Below are 22,267 nucleotides of genomic sequence, written 5' to 3'. Positions count from 1 at the left end.
ATAAAGACCTCCATTCCTGCCATTATTGAAAGAGATCGTGATACCTCACATCTTAAAATAGGGCTACTTAATGTTAGATCCCTCACTTCAAAGGCAGTTATAGTCAATGAACTAATCACGGATCATAATCTTGATGTGATTGGCCTGACTGAAACATGGCTTAAGCCTGATGAATTTACTGTGTTAAATGAGGCCTCACCTCCTGGTTACGCTAGTGACCATATCCCTCGCGCATCCCGCAAAGGTGGAGGTGTTGCTAACATTTACGATAACAAATTTCAATTTACAAAAACCCCCAGACGTTTTCGTCTTTTGAGCTTCTAGTCATGAAATCTATGCAGCCTACTCAATCACTTTTTATAGCTACTGTTTACAGGCCTCCTGGGCCATATACAGCGTTCCTCACTGAGTTCCCTGAATTCCTATCGGACTCTGTAGTCATGGCAGATAGTATTCACATTTTTGGTGATTTTAATATTCACATGGAAAAGTCCACAGACCCACTCCAAAAGGCTTTCAGAGCCATCATCGACTCAGTAGGTTTTGTCCAACATGTCTCCGGACCTACTCACTGCTACAGTCATAATCTGGACCTAGTTTTGTCCCGTGGAATAAATGTTGTGGATCTTAATGTTTTTCCTCATAGTCCAGGATTATCGAACCACCATTTTATTACGTTTGCAATCGCAACAAATAATCTGCTCAGACCCCAACCAAGGATCATCAAAAGTTGTGCTATAAATTCTTGGACAACCCAAAGATTCCTAGATGCCCTTCCAGACTCCCTCCGCCTACCCAAGGACGTTAGAGTACAAAAATCAGTTAACCACCTAACTGATGAACTCAATTTAACCTTGCGCAATACCCTAGATGCAGTCGCACCCCTAAAAACAAAAAACATTTGTCATAAGAAACTAGCTCCCTGGTGTACAGAAAATACCCGAGCTCTGAAGCAAGCTTCCAGAAAATTGGAACGGAAATGGCACCATACCAAACTGGAAGTCTTCCGACTAGCTTGGAAAGACAGTACCGTACAGTACTGTGCAGTATCGAAGAGCCCTCACTGCTGCTCGATCATCCTATTTTTTTCCAACTTAATTGAGGAAAATAAGAACAATCCAAAATGTATTTTTGATACTGTTGCAAAGCTAACTAAAAAGCAGCATTATCCAAGAGAGAATGGCTTTCACTTCAGCAGTGATAAATTCATGAACTTCTTTGAGGAAAAGATCATGATCATTAGAAAGCAAATTACAGACTCCTCTTTAAATCTGCGTATTCCTCCAAAGCTCAGTTGTCCTGAGTCTGCACAACTCTGCCAGGACCTAGGATCAAGGGAGACACTCAAGTGTTTTAGTACTATATCTCTTGACATAATGATGAAAATAATCATGGCCTCTAAACCTTCAAACTTTATACTGGACCCTATTCCAACTAAACTACTGAAAGAGCTACTTCCTGTGCTTGGCCCTCCTATGTTGAACATAATAAATGGCTCTCTATCCACCGGATGTGTACCAAACTCACTAAAAGTGGCAGTAATAAAGCCTCTCTTGAAAAATCCAAACCTTGACGCAGAAAATATAAAAAAATATCATCCTATATCGAATCTCCCATTCCTCTCAAAAGAAATTGAAAAAGCTGTTGCGCAGCAACTCCCTGCCTTCCTGAAGACAAACAATGTATACAAAACGCTTCAGTCTGGTTTTAGACCCCATCATAGCACTGAAACTGCACTTGTGAAGGTGGTAAATTACATTTTAATGGCGTCAGACCATGGCTCTGCATCTGTCCTCGTGCTCCTAGACCTTAGTGCTGCTTTTGATACCATCGATCACCACATTCTTTTGGAGAGATTGGAAACCCCAATTGGTCTACACAGACACGTTCTGGCCTGGTTTAGATCTTATCTGTCGGAAAGATATCAGTTTGTCTCTGTGGATGGATTTGTCCTCTGACAAATCAACTGTAAATTTCGGTGTTCCTCAAGGTTCCGTTTTAGGACCACTATTGTTTTCACTATATTTGACCTCTTGGTGATGTCATTCGGAAACATAATGTTAACTTTCACTGCTATGCGGATGACACTGTACATTTCGATGAAACATGGTGAAGCCCCAAAATTTCCCTCCCTGAAAGCCTGTGTTTCAGACATAAGGAAGTGGATGGCTGCAAATGTTCTACTTTTAAACTCGGACAAAATAGAGATGCTTCTTCTAGGTCCCAATAAACAAAGATCTTCTGTTGAATCTGACAATTCATCTTGATGGTTGTACAGTCGTCTCAAATAAAACTGTGAAGGACCTCGGCGTTACTCTGGACCCTGATCTCTCTTTTGACGAACATATCAAGACTGTTTCAAGGACAGCTTTCTTTCTTTCTCTCTCTCTCTCAGAGAACCTGAGCCCTAGGACCATGCTTCAGGACTACCTGGCCTGATGACTCCTTGCTGTCCCCAGTCCACCTGACCTGCTCCAGTTTCAACTGTTCTGCCTGCGGCTATGGAACCCTGACCTGTTCCACGGACGTGCAACCTGTCCCAGACCTGCTGTTTTCAACTCTCTAGAGACAGCAGGAGCGGTAGAGATACTCTGAATGATCTGCTATGAAAAGCCAACTGACATTTACTCCTGTGGTGCTGACCTGTTGCACCCTCGACAACCACTGTGATTATTATTATTTGACCCTGCTGGTCATCTATGAACATTTGAACACCTTCGCCATGTTCTGTTATAATCTCCACCCGGCACAGCCAGAAGAGGACTGGCCACCCCTCATAGCCTGGTTCCTCTCTATGTTTCTTCCTAGGTTTTGGCCTTTCTAGGGAGTTTTTAGCCACCGTGCTTCTACACCTGCATTGCTTGCTGTTTGGGGTTTTAGGCTGGGTTTCTTTACAGCACTTTGAGATATCAGCTGATGTAAGAAGGGCTATATAAATACATTTGATTTGATTTGAAGTTGAAGCCTTTTGTATTTTGTCCATCAGTTCACTCCAATTAGGGGGGTGGGGGTGGGGGGTGGTAGCGTTAGGGGAAAATAAAGGAGAAAAATATAAATATATATATTTACCCCAAAATATATGGGGGATTGGAAATAATGCAGATAATTACATTTATAAAAAACACAATATTAAAGCTGATCAACCCCATGCAATCAAAACCACAAAAACATTTCATCTGAGATTACACAACTGCAGGAATACAAATCAAAAAAAAAAAAGTTACTTGTCACATGCACCGAATACAACAGGTGTAGACCTTACAGTGAAATGCTTACTTACAAGGCCTTAACCAACAATGCAGTGTTAAGAAAATACATTACAAAAGTAAGAGATAAGAGCAGCAGTAAATAACAATAGCAAGGCTATATACAGGGGGTACAAACGCCTGAAGGTACCACGTTCATCTGTCCAAACAATAGTACGCAAGTATAAACACCATGGGACCATGCAGCCGTCATACTGCTCAGGAAAGAGACGCGTTCTGTCTCCTAGAGATGAACGTACTTTGGTGTGAAAAGTGCAAATCAATCCCAGAACAACAGCAAAGGACCCTGTGAAGATGCTGGAGGAAACAGGTACAAAAGTATCTATATCCACAGTAAAACGAGTCCTATATCGACATAACCTGAAAGGCCGCTCAGCAAGGAAGAAGCCACTGCTCCAAAACTGCCATAAAAAGCCAGACTACGGTTTGCAACTGCACATGGGGACAAAGATCGTACTTTTTTGGAGAAATGTCCTCTGGTCTGATGAAACAAAAATAGAACTGTTTGGCCATAATGACCATCGTTATGTTTGGAGGAAAAAGGGGGAGGCTTGCAAGCCGAAGAACACCATCCCAACCGTGAAGCACGGGGGTGGCAGCATCATGTTGTGGAGGTGCTTTGCTGCAGGAGGGACTGGTGCACTTCACAAAATAGATGGCATCATGTGGAAGGAAGATTATGTGGATATATTGAAGCAACATCTCAAGACATCAGTCAGGAAGTTACAGCTTGGTCGCAAATGGGTCTTCCAAATGGACAATGACCCCAAGCATACTTCCAAAGTTGTGGCAAAATGGGTTAAGGACAACAAAGTCAAGGTATTTGAGTGGCCATCACAAAGCTCTGACCTCAACCCTATAGAACATTTATGTGCAGAACTGAAAAAGCGTGTGCGAGAAAGGAGGCCTACAACCTGACTCCGTTACACCAGCTCTGTCAGGAGGAATGGGCCAAAATTCACCCAACTTATTGTGGGAAGCTTGTGTAAGGCTACACGAAACGTTTGACCCAAGTTAAACAATTTAAAGGCAAATCTACCAAATACTAATTGAGTGTATGTAAACTTCTGACCAACTGGGAATGCGATGAAATAAATAAAATCTGAAATAAATCATTCTCTCTACTATTAATCTGACATTTCACATTCTTAAAATAAAGTGGTGATCCTAACTGACCAGATGAAGGTGGTTCCTTCAGTCATTTGGAAATTGCTCCCAAGAATGAACCAGACTTGTGGAGATCTAAAAAAAAAAATTCTGAGGTCTTGGCTGATTTCTTTTGATTTTCCCATGATGTCAAGAAAAGAGGCACTGAGTTTGAAGGTAGGCCTTGAAAGACATCCACAGGTACACCTCCAATTGACTCAAATATTGTCAATTAGCCTATCAGAAGCTTCTAAAGCCATGAAATATTTTTCTGGAATTTTCCAAGCTGTTTAAAGGCACAGTCAACTTAGTGTATGTAAACTTCAGTGAATTATAAGTTAAATAATCTGTCTGTAAACAATTGTTGGAAAAATTACTTGTGTCATGCAGCAAGTAGATGTCCTAACCGATTTACCAAAACCATTGTTTGTTAACAAGAAATTTGTGGAGTGGTTGAAAAACGAGTTAAATGACTCCAACCTAAGTGTATGTGAACTTCCGACTTCAACTGTATACTGTATATACACTGATTGTACAAAACATTTAAGGACACCTGCTCTTTCCATGACATAGACTGACCAGATGAAAGCTATAATCCCTTATTGATGTCACTTGTTAAATCCACTTCAATCAGTGTAGATGAACAGGAGGAGACAGGTTAAAGAAAGATTTTTAAGTCTTGTGACAGTTGAGACACGGATTGTGTATGTGTGCCATTCAGAGGGTGAATGTGCAAGACAAAAGATTTAAATGCTTTTGAACAAGGTATGGTAGTAGGTGCCAGGCGTACCGGTTTGTGTAGAGAAGTGCAACGCTACAGGATTTTTCATGCTCAACAGTTTCCCGAGCGTATCAAGAATGGTTTACCAGCCAACTTGACACGACAGTGGGAAGCATTGATTACCCTTGATTACTAAATGTTAAGCCGAAGTTGTCCTCTGAGGATTATACAAACAGGCTTTTCTAGACAGAGGCAGAGGGAGTTCCCACTGCCACAACAGACTATGATCAAACTAGGCAAACCAGGAAGTAGCTAACCCTCTCATATCCACTCTTCACCACAGGAACTAGAGGAGAACGGCTCATAATAATGCCTGGAACAGAGCAAATGGAATGGCATCATGTGTGTGATGTATTTGATACTATTCCTCTCCAGCCATTACCACTAGCCTGCTCTCCCCAATTAAGGTGCCACCAACCTCCTGTGCTCTTGACCTTTCAGATTTTATTCTTTGATATTATCTTGAACAAAGATCATTGTATCTCGAGAGAACATTATCTTGATCATGAAACTTCCAGGACACGTACAAAGACATCTGTCAAGGATGTATATATTTGAAGTTATTATTAGTCAAATATTGACATTCAAAGTACATAGTAGATGGATAGTAGGTAATACCATCTGTTAGTAGTATTAGAAGAGAAACCAGTGAAGGTGGAGGTTGACATACTCCTGTGGTTACTGTAACACACGTATAAACTATTATGAGTATGGGTGTGCCCTGTGTAAACTATATAGCTACATCGTTTAATATTATAAAACTATAGATAAAACTATCTAAAACTTGTGATTAATGTTATAGTAAGATAACTCCTTCTTTTGCAGCTTTTAGCTGAGGTCTAGTATAGCTTAACGTGAAACCTTTATTGTTTACATGAACAAGACTACAATATACCCGTCCGCTCTAGTAGAAATCAGGCCAAGGTTGATTTATGATGATGAGTAAGCTGAGATATCGCATTCAATTGTTGACTTACTTGACTTACCTTACCTGATGGCATGCCATAGTTAAGTCAACAATTTAATGAGGTATTAATTGGTCTCGGAAATATAGTGTTGAAACTGAATTGACTCTTGCAAAGAGCAAATCCTTAAAGTCAATGTGGCAGAGGGAATCTCAGACAGAGGGACAATTAGAATGTAGCATTTGATATTGCGTTTATTTTGACATTTAATCAAATCAAGCTTTTTTTATACAGAACATTTCAGACATGGACTGCAACGCAATGTGCTTTACAGAACTCACAGGCAGCCAGTAGAGACCTTAAAACCGGTGTAATGTGTGCTCTCCGTCTGGTCTTGGTCAGTACCCATGCTGCAGCATTCTGTATGTTCTGCAGTTGACCAATGGCTTTCTTTGGTAGACCAGACAGGAGAGCATTACAGTAGTCAAACCTGAATGTAATTAAAGCATGGATGAGTCTCTCTGTATCAGCCTGAGAGAAACGTCCACACCTTCGAAATGTTCCTCAGGTGGTAAAAAACAATTTTGGTCGCATTCCTAATGTGTGATTAAAAATTTACTTCAGAATGTAAAAATAACACTTAGGTTTTTTACCTGGTGTTTTATCTTTATTGCCTGTGAATTAAAATATGCTGCTAGATTCTCTCGCTGTGCTCTGGCTCCAACAATAAGTACCTCGGTCTTGTCTTGATTTAGCTGGAGGAAGTTGTGAGCCGTCCAAGTATTTAACTCACTAAAACAGTCTAATAATGTATCCGTGGAGCTAGAGTCCTCTGGTGACACAGAAATGGGAGGTTGGGTATCATCTGTGTAGCAGTGACAATCAATGCTGTGCTTTAATATAGGGTTTATTATGGCATTTAATATCTCATTTCATATTCACAGTGCATACAGTTTATTTGAAAAAGAAACACTAAGAGGGAAGAGGGCAGAGAATTTCAGCTACTTTCCAACACTACAAACACATAAAAACGATTAAACAATACTTTCACACACAGAAAAACAGCCAGTATTGTCACTTACAGCATAAAATACAAGTGGTATAAAAGTATTAAAACAGATGTTCTCCTTTTGGCAATCTGTGGCTTCATCACTATCAAGCATTTTATCTAAACCAATCCCTTGTCTTGCCAATCTCTTACTGCTTAATGATGACTAACTACACTGTACCTAACACCCAGGCAACCAAGTATCAACAAATATCAAACACTACTTTGATATTTGTACTCAAATAAGCAGGTCATGTGAGTGGAAAGGGGTGGGAGGATATAGTATATATGTGTATTTGTATAATGTCTGTAGTTTTTTTTGTCTTCTCACAAAATAAATATGAACACAGATGTGAAACTTGTACTGGTCCCTCTAGTCCCTCGGGACAAGACCTATAAAAAGTCATTTTATTTCCCTGATTTCCGATCAGCTCTTCCTGTGTTGTAAGCTTAACCAATATGGTTAATAATACAACAAAACGGACCCTGGACCAAAGTGTTACTAATCTTTTGATTTAGTCATTCCATGGCATGCTTGTTTCACAGCAAGCTTCATAATAATAAGCAGCAATGAAAACATTGATCATGTCAAATTCTTCACATATTCAGATAATTAAATTCACATTTAAATGGTGAAATGACTGCTGTACATAAACGAATTATCAACCTGAATTATCAACATGATTCAAATGGGTAACAGCAGGAACATGCAGTAGATGTATGTAACAAGAGTTTCCATGATGGCTGTTAATTATAGTAGTCCTGTATCATCTGCTTCTCTTCTTAGAAATGTGAATGCACCTGTAGTTAGTAAACTCTATAATTGCAATATACAGGCTGCCTTAGGTCTACTTTATTTCTTGGGATTTCTCTGGACTTCATTTACTGAGTTCAGCTCATGTTCAGTCCATTGACCAGTCATTTCTCCCATCATGCTGTTCTCCACTTCTTTCACTTCCTGCCTCGTTTCATAACGGCCACAGAATATAGTTCAGACATGACAGTACAATACATTGCTCAATGCTGCTACTTTGAACACAGGCATTATTTTAAGTTTAAGTTTGTCTTGTTGCAAGTCACCATCCCTCCATTTTGTCGTCCGTCAGTTGAGGAGAGATTGTTGTATCAGAGGGAGAAGATGCTCCACACACTCAGTGTTCATACATGTTCAACTGCTGGGTCACGCTTCTTTCCTCCGTGTCTCTCTGCTTCTTCCAGGGAAAACAAAACATGAATCACACACAAGGACTGAAACTGATCTATTCAATCACTATTTAGGTGCATCAATATCAAATTGAATGTGCAAGTACGGTATGAGGTTTGTTAGTCTTATTAGTCTTTTTTTATTTGTAATTCGAACACCTTTGCAGTATGCGCTCTGATTTGTGCCCAGATACTGGCATTTTTTCTAGATCCAAGCAGCATTAACACTTGGACACATATCACAGTGGTATAATAAGGACAAGGGCTCACCGTTGACGTTTCACGCCGGTGACATCTAGCCAGTAAGAAGATCACCAGCAGGACTCCCGCAACCAGCATCACAACCATGCTGACAGACACACCTGCTGCTACTGCTACTTTATCAGGACTCTCAAATAGACTCTCTCTATTGTGCACTGGAAAGCAGAGAGGAAACAGAAAACTTAGAAATAGTTAATACAAACTATGAAATGCTCCAAAAACGTGTTTTAGATGAGAGACGGAGAGGCCAAAAAGCTGAGGAATTTGAAAAGGCAGACCTCTTAGTGTAACTTGACCAAGTGGTGAGAAGGTTTTCCAAATGAAACTCTTAACTTCCTCCCTATTTGTCACAGCAGTGTAACTTTCTTTGTCTACTACTCTTCAACACATCACTGTGTATTCCAGCTTCTTCATTTTTATCCAAACATTTGTGTTCAGTCAGAGGAAACACTATTATCTACACATTGGTAATACTAATAGTTTAGTCCCAAAGATAACGCTGTTGTTTCTCTGTAGTTTCACTCTAGCTTAGAGTTTGTTTTTCCTTTTCTGTATTTATGCCTGTGCATGCCCCTAGATTGCCCCACCCTCATGCACTTTCACACACATACGCATGCACCCACTCCTAGCTTTTCATTCTCATGCATTCCTATGCAGATGTTTTGGGATTTTTGGGTACAAGCTGAGACTAACCAACATTCTTCAATGAAATCACTATGGGACTGAAACTCCTGACCCTGACTACAGTACCATGATTTACTGCTACAGTGTTATGGCTACTGGTGTCACTAGTCTCCTGTACTCACCAGGCTTTTCCTTGCAGGTGGAGTTGAGTTTAGAAGCCTGGTCTGTGTTCTCCACCATACACTGCAGTTTTTCACCCTGACTCCGATCCATGGTCAGGTTGCTGGTCAGACTGTAGAGTCCTGTAGAGTTATCCAGGTGGGTCTCATCCCTCCTGGAGGTGTTCACGAGAGGATGTCCATCCATCTTCCAGTGAATCTGGCCCTTTGGGTATCCCCCGTTGGCTTTACACTGGTACACCACGAACCCCTCTCCCCATCCGGAACCCCCCGAAGCCTGGTCTAGTACCTGGTACATACAGACACTGTAGTTGGCTGGAGAGGAGAGAGGAGATAAATCAACTACAGCATGCCTGAAATGGAGTCATTTATGAAGTAGAAAAGGGGGCGGGAGAACACAAATAAATCAACCATTAGCAGAATGACAATGAACAACAACAAAAAAACAAACAAGCAAAACAAATGTCTTACCAATCACATGCAGAGTGATGTGAATGTAGACCAAAGTCTCGGTTTGAAAGAAGCATTTGTACATCCCATTGTCTGCGACAGTGATGCCTGAGAGGAGCAGGGAACAGTTGTCCTTATCTTCATTCTGAAAGAGACTGACCCTGTTTTGATATCCCTCCCCGATGTTTGTGGTGTTATGTCTTCCACTGTGGTGAAGCACGGTGGTATGGTCTTCTAACTGCCATTTAATGTCCATTCTCTCGTTTCTCTTCTTGCAGGGGCATTGCAGGAGGACGTTTTGTCCCACAATAGCTTGGAGCGGCTCCAAATGGGCTAGAATATTTTTTTAAAGCCCAGTTGAGCAGGTTCAAGGTTAATTTCAATAATGTTTTAGGGAAGTTGCATTGGTCTTTAACAAGATAAGAAAAAACATTGAGAAATGGCAACAACAACAAAATCTCCCCTTGGTACAGAGGAGCACAGTAAACAAGAAGAACCAAACTTTAAAAAGGAGGTATGTGGTTTCTCTCATAACGGTTATTGTGCAATATCACAACACATTGTTTGCCAATGAACATGATACCGCACATTATTGGAACCACACACACACACACACACAAGCGCACACACTTTATATCTCAATGAAGACTGTTTATCAAGCAGAATCTTAAATCTGACTTAGTCAATTGTATCTATACATTTTTATCACACCCACACAAACGTCCACACTTCCTCAGTTCACCTTTCTACTCCTCCCACAAGTATAGTTAAACACGTCCATAGATGGATGACTGGGATTTCACTGTAAACACACACACATACAGGAAGAGTAGAAAGGAGAACTGAGTGTGTGTGTGTTTACAGTGAAATCCCAGTCATACATCTATGGACGTGTTTAACTATACTTGTGGGTATATGCCACACACGAATAGTAAACTAACACAAACACATTTTGTTAGTCCCCACAAGCTCAAATGCTATTTCTAGTGGGTTAAGGTAGAATTAGTGTTAGGGATAGAATTAGGTTTAGGAGTTAGGGTTAAGATTAGATTTTGGGGTTAAAGTTACGGTCAGGTTTAGGGAAAATAGGATTTTGAATGTTTACCGTGACTTCGGAAAGTATTCAGACCCCATTACTTTTCCCACATTTTGTTAGGTATTTTTATTCTAAAATTGATTAAATCGTTTTTCCCCCCCTTACCCGATCTCCCGGGTGGCGCAGTGGTCTAGGGCACTGCATCGCAGTGCTAGCTGCGCCACCAGAGTCTCTGGGTTCGCGCCCAGGCTGGGCTGGGTTCGCTCCCAGGCTCTGTCGCAGCCGGCCGCAACCGGGAGATCCGTGGGGCGACGCACAATTGGCATAGCGTCGTCCGGGTTAGGGAGGGTTTGGCCGGTAGGGAGTGTTTGGCCGGTAGGGATATCCTTGTCTCAGTATGTAAAAAAAATGTTATAAAATGTATGCACTCTACTGTAAGTCGCTCTGGATAAGAGCGTCTGCTAAATGACTAAAATGTAAAATGTTATCAATCTACACACAATACCCCATAATGACAAAGCAAAAACAGGTTTAAAAAAATACATAATATTACATTTACATAAGTATTCAGACCCTTTACTCAGTACTTTGTTGAAGCACCTTTGGCAGCGATTACAGCCTCGAGTCTTCTTGGGTATGACGCTACAAGCTTGGCACACCTGTATTTGGGGAGTTTCTCCCATTCTTCTCTGCAGATCCTCTCAAGCTCTGTCAGGTTGGATGGGGAGTGTTACTGCACAGCTATTTTCAGATCTCACCAGATATGTTTGATCCGGTTCAAGTCCGGGCTCTGGCTGGGCCACTCAAAGACAGTCAAAGACTTGTCCCGAAGCCACTACTGCGTTGTCTTGGCTGTGTGCTTAGGGTTGTTGTCCTGTTGGAAGGTGAACCTTCACCCCAGTCTGAGGTCCTGAGCGCTCTGGAGCAGGTTTTCATCAAGGATCTCTCTGTACTTTGCTCCATTCAGCTTTGCCTCGATCCTGACTGTGTCCCAGTCCCTGCCATTGAAAAACACCCCCACAGCATGATGCTGCCACCACTATGCTTCACCATAGGGATGGTGCAAGGTTTCCTCCAGACGTGACACTTGGCATTCAGGCCAAAGATTTCAATCTTGGTTTAATCCGACCAGAGACTCTTGTTTCTCTTAGCTGGCGGTGCAGGTGATGTATGAGATCATATTTGACATCATGTTTTGAGAGATTAGAAATGATGACAGGTTATTACTTTAAACACATAACCTCATGACGTCGGCCTTGGATTCATTTCTTTCCAACTATTTCCCCTCCTTGCCTCTTTTGACCTCACATTTCCCCAATCCCCTCCAACTCACAAGGCAGGCAATATGCTTGACCTCATCTTTACTAGAGGCTACTCACCTACTAATCTCACTGCAACCCCCCTCCAGGTCTCTGATCACTACTTTGTTTCCCTTTCTCTCTCTCACCACTGGTGTCCCCCAGGGCTCGGTTCTAGGCCCTCTCCTCTTTTCTCTATAAGTCACACGGCTCCGTCATATCCTCACATGGTCTCTCCTATCATTGCTATGTGGATAACACGCATTTCCCCCCTTCCCCCCTTCTGACACCCAGGTGGCGACACACATCTCTGAAGGCCTGGCAGATATCTTAACTTGGATGTTGGCTCACCGCCTTAAGCGCAACCTTGAAGTGCTCTTCCTCCCGGGGAGGGCCTGCGCACTCAGAGACCTCTCCATCAAGGTTGACAACTCCACAGTGTCGACCCTCCCAGAGTGCAAAGAACCTTGGCGTGACCCTGGACAACACCCTGTCGTTCTCTGTAAACATCAAAGCAGTGACCCGCTCCTCCAGGTTCATGCTCTACAACATCCGTAGAGTACGACCCTCTCACACAGGAAGTGGCGCAGGTCCTAATCCAGGCAGTTGTCCTCTCCCGTCTGGATTACTGCAACTCGCTGTTGGCTGGGCTCCTCTTATGCCATCAAACCCCCAGCAACTTATCCAAAATGCTGCAGCCTGCCTGGTTTTCAACCTTCCCAAGTTCTCTCATGTCACCCCGCTCCCGCTCAGCTTAGTCCAAGCACCCCAAGGGTGGAACCAGCTTCCCCTTGAAGCTAGGACTGCAGAGTCCCTTCCCATCTTCCAAAAACAAACTCTATACCAGGTGGTGTCAGAGGAAGGCTCTAAAAATTGTCAAAGACTCCAGCCATAGTCATAGACTGTTCTCTCTGCTACCACACGGCAAGCGGTACCAGAGCGCCAGGTCTAGGTCCAAAAGGCTTCTTAACAGCTTCTACCCCCAAGCCAAAAGACTGCTGAACAGCTAATCAAATGGCTACCTGGACTATTTGGATTGCCCCCCCTTTTTAAATGTATGTATTTATTTATTTTTAAAACGCTGCTGCTACTCGCTGTTTATTCTCTATGCATAGTCATTTTACACCTACCTTATTGTACATATTGCCTAAATTAACTCCACTAACCTTGTCACGCCCTTGTGACTAGGTTGGGCATTCTAGTTTCTTTATTTCTATATTTTCTATTTCTTTGTGTTTGGCCGGGTGTGGTTCTCAATCAGAGGCAGCTGTCTATCGTTGTCTCTGATTGGGAATCATACTTAGGCAGCCTTTTCCCACCTGTGTTTTGTGGGTAGTTGTTTTCTGTATAGTTTAGTTACCTTACAGAACTGTTCATTTTTCTCTTTGTTATTTTTGTTCAATTGTTCTGATTTAATAAAATATCATGAACACGTACCACGCTGCGCTTTGGTCCAATCATTTCCAGGAAGAGGATCGTGACAAACCTCTACCCCCATACATTGAAATCGGTACTGGTACCCCCTGTATATAGCCTCGTTATTTCGTAAATATTTTCTTAGCCAAAAATAAGAGTTAAGTGCTTGTAACTAAGCATTTCACAGTAAGGTTGTTGTATTTGTATTGTACCTGTTGTATTCGGCGCATGTGACAAATAAAATGAGATTTTATTTGAAACCTTACCTCTTCAAACAGTATCTTAAATAATCCTCCTCCTCACCTCAACCATCCTCCCCTCCAAAAAAAACTTTACCCAAAATTTAAGGTTGAATATTAGTGTTGAGATTTCAATACATAACAATTACACCAAAGCATAAATTACAAAGCTCATTATCAAACTACAAAACAACAGACAAGACTGCATAGGATTTCAATTAGGGGGGCGTCTCTATTGGGTGTTTACAAAACACCAAAATGTGTGCCTAATGACATTCGGCGATTGCCATTGATTAGGCCTATATTAATTGATGCGTCAAACTGACAAATTTACCTTTTTTGTAACCTGAAAAGTCGGGACACCTGAAATAGGGCTGAAATTGTCCCGGGGAAAACGGGATGGTCACCCTTACCATGAACTTCAAATAGGTCTACCGCTAGACAGTGATGTAGTGGTAAAAAAAAAGATTGGTGTGTAAACTCTGATCCGACGTCACCTTCCAACACACACAAAAACACACTCCCTGATGCTCCCCTTTGGTGCCGGAGAGGGAGTATAGGTGACACCTACATAACGTCTGTATAGGTGACACCTACATAACGTCTGTATAGGTGACACCTACATAACGTCTGTATAGGTGACACCTACATAACGTCTGTATAGGTGACACCTACATAACGTCTGTATAGGTGCATTTGCATTCTCTCAAGATGCTGAAGGAAATAAATCATATTTTTCCTCTCCTGTTGCCAAGTCAAATATTTGCCTACATTTGGTGTAAAATTTTACTGCAATAAATGCTTAATTCTGCAGGAGTTAAAATTAAGGCTATATGAGAGGTTATAGACCTACAGTCAGTGTCCAGATTTCAGTTTCCATTAAACCCATCTGTAGGCTACAGTTCTCTTGACGTGCAATAGGCCTATTTGAAGTCCCCATCTTGTGTCTGTCAAATTTGTATAGCACCTCACAATCATCACACATAACATGGTCATGACTTGAAAACCAACCTATACACTGATGATATCTTAATAACACCTTCAAATCCCAGCTGTTCCTTACCGAGGTGCTACAGCTTATAAGAGGATTTGACCAATTTTCTGGATATAAAGTGAATTAGAGTAAGAGTGAGGATATTCCTCTGAACCACACCTCCCTTCATATGGAAATCACAAGGTATGAAATACCTAGGGATAAATATCAGGTCACCGATCAGTAAGATATTTGATCTATATGGACCAGGTTTCCTAAAAACCATTATGGTTGAGATTAAGAGATGGACAGTTTTACCTTCATCACTATGGGGTAGAGCAGTGATAAAGATGAACATACTCCCTAGACTATCGTTCCTTAAGTCAGCTATACCACTTCAGTTCCCTCAGTACTGGTTTAAAGAGATAGGTAGTTTATTTTCTGGCTTGTTGTGGAAAGAGAAGAAACCAAGAATTAACCATAAAAACTGTCCATGTCAAGAAGCAAGGGTGGATTAGGTGTTCCTGATGTTTATTAGTATTACTTGTTTTGTAATGCAATATACCTATTGTCATGGGGGAATAGAAATGGGACAATAGCAGGCAGCTGGGAGTGGCTAGAGGAGAAAACTGTGACAGAACATAAGTCAATCTCCTTATCACTACGGTATTACCCCAAGATCCACTGTAAGATAAATAACCTACTACTGGAGTTTCCATGTGCAGTGGCTAAGATGCTTCATAAAAGGTTATCTATCAATGGAGCATCCCTCCCTTCATGTCCAATAGGGAACAACCCCTTGTTTACTGCTGGGAAACAGACATTGGTAAATATTACCTGGCAATGCCAAAACATCAGTCAGGTGGGGCAGGTCGTAAGGGATGGTGATATCATACCATTTAAAAAGTTGATTGCAGAGTTTGGCCTGAATGATATAGCATTTCCACCCTATTTACAGCTCAAGTCAATAATAAAATGTATTTCCTCAAAGGGTATTGATGTGGGATCTAAAAGTGTGATGGACAACAAACTGAGGGATGCTGCTAATGGGAAAGGAATGGTTTCCGCCTTATACAAGCCCATTGGCCACTCCTCCCTTAACAGCAACATCCTTACTCCGATACACTAGGAACAGGACTTGGGTATATCTCTCACCGCAGCACAGTGGGATGCAATATGGAAAAACACAACATCCATATCCAACTGTCTAAGGTATACAATTATTAAAATGAAGGACTTGCACAGGGATTATATCACACTTCACAGGTTGAAAAACATGGATCAAAGCCTTTCAGATGTGTGTTGGCATGGCTGCGGTGAGGTTGGTACACCAATGAATCTGTTTTGGAAATGTCCAGTCGTTAAAAGATTTGCCTGATGTAGATTATATGTTGAGTGTATGTATCCCACTTTGTCTTGTGGTGTGCCTGTTAGGAAGTAGGGTGGACAATATCCAACCTAGAACCACGCAACGTATCATTGCATTGGCCTTCCTAAGAGTCAAACGGACAATACTTATGAATTGGAAAGAGTGTAAACCTCAGTGCTTAGCATGGACATTTGGTTAAGGGAATTCATGGATTTATTGACTATAAAACGAGCGGCATCGGCCCTCCAGGACTATGACAATGGCCTAGAGCAGGGATGGGCAACTGGCATGCGGCCCCCCTTCTGTAGGCCCGCGGACCAGTTTCACACACAGGAACTCAGTTGGGGTCTCAACTTACTGTTGAAAGTTAGAATAATAGAATATACAAGGTGCAATTTCGGAATTTGGTTGTGCATCAACAGTCACTCAATTAGCCCCTGTCAGCTAAATGTTTTTAGATTGGTAAGTTTGTCTAGAGGACAGCTATCTAAACTTGTAGTAAGTCAAGCCCCCCCACCCAGGCTTGACTTCAGCTGTGTTACACAGGATGCCTGTGGCAGGGCTGGCTGTGTGTCCTGGCAAGACCCAGGCTGAATTTGTCCAATATAAACATATAAAAAAAATATTTAAAAAAATGTTTCCCATTCGGAGTAAACAACTTTCTGCTGATCAAGTCTCTTCTTGTCCTGAAGCTGTCAAGCAGCAATAGCAAAAGTGATATCTTCCTCTCTCAAAGGACAATGTGTGTGGGCCTGCTTGATATACAAAGAGAAGTGTATACGTGCATGTGAAAATAATAATAGTATTGTAGATGGATGACTGGGATTTTACTGTAAATGTAACAGTATAACTTTAGTACGTCCCCTCGCCCCGACCTCGGGCGCGAACCAGGGACCCTCTGCACACATCAACAACTGACACCCACGAAGCGTCGTTACCCATCGCTCCACAAAAGCCGCGGCCCTTGCAGAGCAAGGGGAAACCCTACTTCAAGTCTCAGAGCAAGTGACGTAACCGATTGAAACGCTATTAGCGCGTACCCGCTAACTAGCTAGCCATTTCACATCCGTTACACTTCCGACCTCCTCCTTTTCCGCAGCAACCAGTGATCCGGGTCAACAGCATCAATGTAACAGTATAACTTTAGACCGTCCCCTCGCCCCGACCTCGGGCGCGAACCAGGGACCCTCTGCACACATCAACAACTGACACCCACCAAGCGTCGTTACCCATCGCTCCACAAGAGCCGCGGCCCTTGCAGAGCAAGGGGAAACCCTACTTCAAGTCTCAGAGCAAGTGACGTTTGGTGACGTTTATTTTATTTACTAAATATTTAGTTAACTACATTTTTTTTAAACTGCATTGTTGGTTTAGGGCTGGTAAGTAAGCATTTCACAGTAAGGTCTACAGCTGTTGTATTCGGCGCATGTGACAAATAACATTAGATTGGATTTGATTTGACACACTCAGATGGATGAATGGGATGTTACTGTAAATACACACAGGAGGGGAAGTAGAAAGGAGAACTGAGGATGTGTGACATGTGGAAGGATATTTGGAGCATGTGACAAGATTGGATTTGATTTGACATACACATAGATGGATGAATGGGATGTTACTTTAAACACACACACACACACACACACACACACACACACACACACACACACGAGGGGGAGTAGAAAGCAGAACTGAGGATGTGTGGGAGAATGTGTGGGTGTGACTAAAAGGTTTGAGGAACTGCAATTATGAAGATTCTGCTTGATAAACAGTCTTCATTGAGGGAACCAGAAACAACAACCTTCACCTCAGAACCATGTCTCAGTTGAAGATATACTGAATATCCACAGAGGTTGAGGATGTGTTGCAACAAGAGACATGAGTTTAAGACAACATAACACTATAAGCAATTGAGATGTATTGCTGACCATTACTACCCCTCCTAAACTTTGCATCTACACCATGTCTCTATTGAGGCAATGAGAATAACTTACCTGAGGCACACAGGAAGACTGCTACTAACCACAGGACAGTCCACATGACAATGTGTGTTCTGAAGGTGAAAATGGATACATATGTCAGAGGCTTGCTGATTAACATGAAGAACCATAATAGAATCACAAATTGCATTGCAGGATAGGTGGTGGGTTAATATTGTCTGATTGGTGGATTGCTTTAGATTTAGGATATTGTTTAGAACATAAATGTAAAAAGGAGACACTAGCTAGGTTTCCATCCAATTGGCGACAGATTTTCACACAAATATTCTAAAATCTGCATAACAACAATATGCAAATGTTCTTGCGCATTTTCCATCAAATTGCCTTGTTGCTGGTAAAATGCTGTGCGTGATTACCTATAGTAGTGCATATAAAAATTACTTCTGTAGTTAAATTCCCAGGTACCGAATAGAAAATAAAAGTTAATTGGGTTTCCATCGCACGTGCGTTCTAGCCAACAGCTCGCAGATACAGTGCGGGTATTGTAAAAAACGCCAGCCCTCTCAATCCGATTGGCCTTCAGACACTTCACACCTCTGTTCATACACCAAGTTAGAGCGTGTTCACCTGCCGTCTTGAGAAAGATGGCAGGTGACATGCTGTTTCCTTACTAAAGTGTTGTGTGCGTCCATTGGCATGCATGCTACCTCGGGTTAGTGTGGTTAGCCGGTTTATATTGTTTGTATGTTACCGCTGCAATGTATAGCCTTAGATGATACTGCTGTATTAAAGGGCAACATTGCAGAGTTTCTAGAGGTGAGGGAATGGCCAAATCCTATCTGCATGTGCACTTTGATTTACGGCCTAGGAGCCTAGTAACAGTGCCTTTTTAGATCGGATAAGATCTGTAGTCAGGCCTAAGAGAGGGCCATAAATATTTCTTTTTTTTGTTGTTATTTTTAATTTGAGTATATTATTTATTTAAATTTTAGTTGTACCCCTTTTTCTCCCCAATTGGTAGTTACATTCTTGTCCCATGCGTCCTCCAAAACAGAGCCGTGCGTCCTCCAAAACACGACGCCGCCAAACCGCACTGCTTCTTGACACAATGCTCGCTTAACCCGGAAGCCAGCCGCACCAATGTGTCGGAGGAAACACCGTACACCTGGCGACAGTGTCAGCGTGCATTGCGCCCGGCCCACCACAGGAGGCGCTAGATCGTGATGGGACAAGGACAATCCAGCCGGCGAAACCCTCCCCTAACCCGGACGACGCTGGGCCAATTGTGCGACGCCTCATGTGTCTCCCGGTCGCGGCCGGCTACAACACAGCCTGGGATTGAACCAGGATCTGTAGTGACACAGTGCCTTAGACCGCAGCGCCACTCGGGAGGCTTGAAGGCCATACATCTTAAGTGCCTAGGCCTTCTATTTCTCTCTCTGGCTACATACTGTATATATTCATGCTGTGTGAATATCCAAGTGTTTGCATGTTATACTATAGCATCCATTGTTAGAACAGCATGCCATATATATCACGTCATCTCTTTACTATTGTATGTATATTTCATTAGCCTCTTGTATATGGATCCTAATGATAGTTTATTCTGCCTTTCCTTAGAACCACACAAAAATCACTTCTATGTGTGTGTGCTAATGTGTGGTGGTGAACTAGAGAATAAAACTCTGAATATGGACACATCTGCCTGGTTCTTGCTGGAAAGCCTGTAGCGAGGTCAGACCAAAGTAAAGTCAGCATTATGTCACTAGTGGGTGAGGGCATCTACAGTGCAATCGGAAAGTCTACAGACCCCTTCCCTTTTTCCACATTTTGTTACGTTACAGCCTTATTTTAAATTCTTAAATTAATTGTTTTCCTCATCAAGCTACACACATAACGACAAAGCGAAAACAGGTTTTTAGAGATTTTAGCAAATTTATAGAAAATATACATTATTTTCATAAATATTCCAAACCTTTGCTATGAGACTCAAAATTGAGCTCAGGTGCATCCTGTTTCCATCAATCATCCTTGAGATGTTTCTTCAACTTCATTGGAGTCTACCTGGGGTAAATTCAATTGATTGGACATGATTTGGAAAGGCACACACACCATAAGGTCCCACAGTTGACAGGGCATGTCAGAGCAAAAACCAAGCCATGAGGTCGAAGGAATTGTCCATAGAGCTACGAGACAGGACTGTGTTGAGGCACAGATCTGGGGAAGGTTACCAAAAAATGTCTGAAGCATTGAAGGTCCTCAAGAACACAGTGGCCTCCATCATTCTTAAATGGAAGAAGTTTGGAACCACCAAGAGTCTTCCTAGAACTGGCTGGCCGCCCGGCCAAACTGAGCAATCTGGGGAGAAGGGCCTTGGTCAGGGAAGTGACCAAGAACCAGATGGCCACTCTGACAGAGCTCCTGAGTTCCTCTGTGAAGATGAAGAATCTTACAGAAGGACAACCATCTGTGCAGCACTCCACCAATCAAGCCATTATGGTAGAGTAGCCAGACGGAAGCCACTCCTCAGTAAAAGGCACATGACAGCCCATTTGGTTTCCTATAAGGCACCTAAACAACATTCTATGGTCTGATGAAACCAAGATTGAACTCTTTGGCCTGAATGCCAAGCGTCACATCTGGAGGAAACCTGGCACCATCCCTATGGTGAAGGATGTTTTTCATTGGCAGGGACTGGGAGACAAGTCAGGATCGAAGGAAAGATAAACGGAGCAAAGTACAGAGAGATCCTTGATGAAAACCTGCTTTGAGGACCTCAGACTGGGGCAAAGGTTCACCTTCCATTAGGACAACAACCCTAAGCACACATCTAAGACAACTCAGGAGTGGCTTCGGGACAAGTCTCTCTCTCTCTCTCTCTCTCTCTCTCTCGTGGCCCAGTCAGAGCCCGGACATGAACCCAATTGAACATCTCTGGAGAGACTTGAAAAAAGCTGTGCAACAAAGGTGCTTCAAAGTACTGAGTAAATGGTCTGAATACTTATGTAAATGTGATATTTCATAGTTTTGTTTTTCTTCTTCAAAAATGTCTAAAAACCTGTTTTTGCTTTGTCATTATGGGGTATTGTGTGTAGATTGAGGGGGATTTAAAAAAAAATCCAATTCATAATAAGGTTGTAATGTAACAACCAAGTTAACCCACATGGTACACTTTTTGGGGGCATGTGCTAGCAACGACTTTGAAGAGTGCACTTTCACTGGTAGGTAATTAGAGCCTATTGACACCCCAACCCTTGTAATATTGGACACCCAGTGTATCTGTCCACATGATATTAAAAGCTTGTGACAGTTATTAATTAATTCTATGCAGTTATGAAACTAAACACTACATGGGTGAATTTGTGACAAGTATGGTAACAAACATTTGTTGTTAAAACCCCTGTAATTAAACACTGCAATTAACACCAGTTAGTTACATGTTGTAATGACAATTAACTACAAGACGTGTATTCACACTGTAATAAAGACCCCTTAAAATGAAGTGAATCATGTTTTGTGATGTGAAATATGAATCATAGCTTAATTCCCTCCGCCCACACATAATACATTAAATTCACTTCCATTTCTTACTACCGTTCTAGTCAAAGTATATTGCATGAACATATTATCATTAACTTACCTATAGTTTTCCATTTTCTGCAGAAATTATAATGAATGTAAGCAGGAGATCAAAGTTTGGCGTGAATCCGCGATGGACGGCAAACGTGGAAAGAGTGAGTCAGCAGTGTCAACTGTCGATTTTTTTTCCTTTGACGTCACGGTTCCAGAAATTGGGCAATTAGCTTGTGTATTTGACTGCCGTTAAGATCAGAACGCTCGGATCAATCCTACTCCTCAGCTAGTTTCCAGTGTGCGCTCACTGAATGCTCCAAGAGCGAAACGCTCAGAATTTATGACCGGACAATCTGATAACGCTCTGAATTAACGAACGCCCAGAGCGATTGCTCTTAAAGAACACACCTTTACACGAGGTTTTAAAAATAGGTTATATTTTACACATAATTCCATGACATACAGTAAGGCATTGTTGGCAGAATAGATGGATGCAGTTCAATCCATGATTCACTAATACATTTCTTGGTAGTCCCAAAAAAGATTGCTATCAGGTTGTA

General features: G+C 42.0%; 1 protein-coding gene across 5 annotated transcripts; it reads right to left on the bottom strand.

Annotated features, from left to right (window-relative positions):
• Positions 1-6,987: 6,987 nt before the first annotated feature.
• Positions 6,988-21,928, bottom strand: LOC139546405 (butyrophilin subfamily 2 member A1-like). 5 transcript variants are annotated; one of them, XM_071354754.1, is made up of 6 exons: positions 21,775-21,928; positions 18,189-18,247; positions 9,885-10,196; positions 9,417-9,728; positions 8,620-8,765; positions 6,988-8,357 (listed from the first exon to the last, which is right to left on the bottom strand). In XM_071354754.1, the coding sequence occupies exons 1-6, from the start codon at positions 21,786-21,788 to the stop codon at positions 8,298-8,300; spliced, it is 903 nt and encodes a 300-aa protein (XP_071210855.1). In that variant the 5' UTR covers positions 21,789-21,928; the 3' UTR covers positions 6,988-8,297. The 5 variants fall into 5 exon arrangements, with proteins under 5 accessions (XP_071210855.1, XP_071210857.1, XP_071210858.1 ...); XM_071354756.1 differs by having other exon boundaries at positions 6,988-8,354; XM_071354757.1 differs by having other exon boundaries at positions 6,988-8,351.
• Positions 21,929-22,267: the final 339 nt, after the last annotated feature.

The sequence above is a fragment of the Salvelinus alpinus genome, chromosome 20 (genome assembly GCF_045679555.1).
Source record: "Salvelinus alpinus chromosome 20, SLU_Salpinus.1, whole genome shotgun sequence".
In the NCBI taxonomy this organism is placed as follows: Eukaryota; Metazoa; Chordata; class Actinopteri; order Salmoniformes; family Salmonidae; genus Salvelinus; species Salvelinus alpinus.
This window is presented reverse-complemented; position numbering and strand designations above follow the sequence as displayed.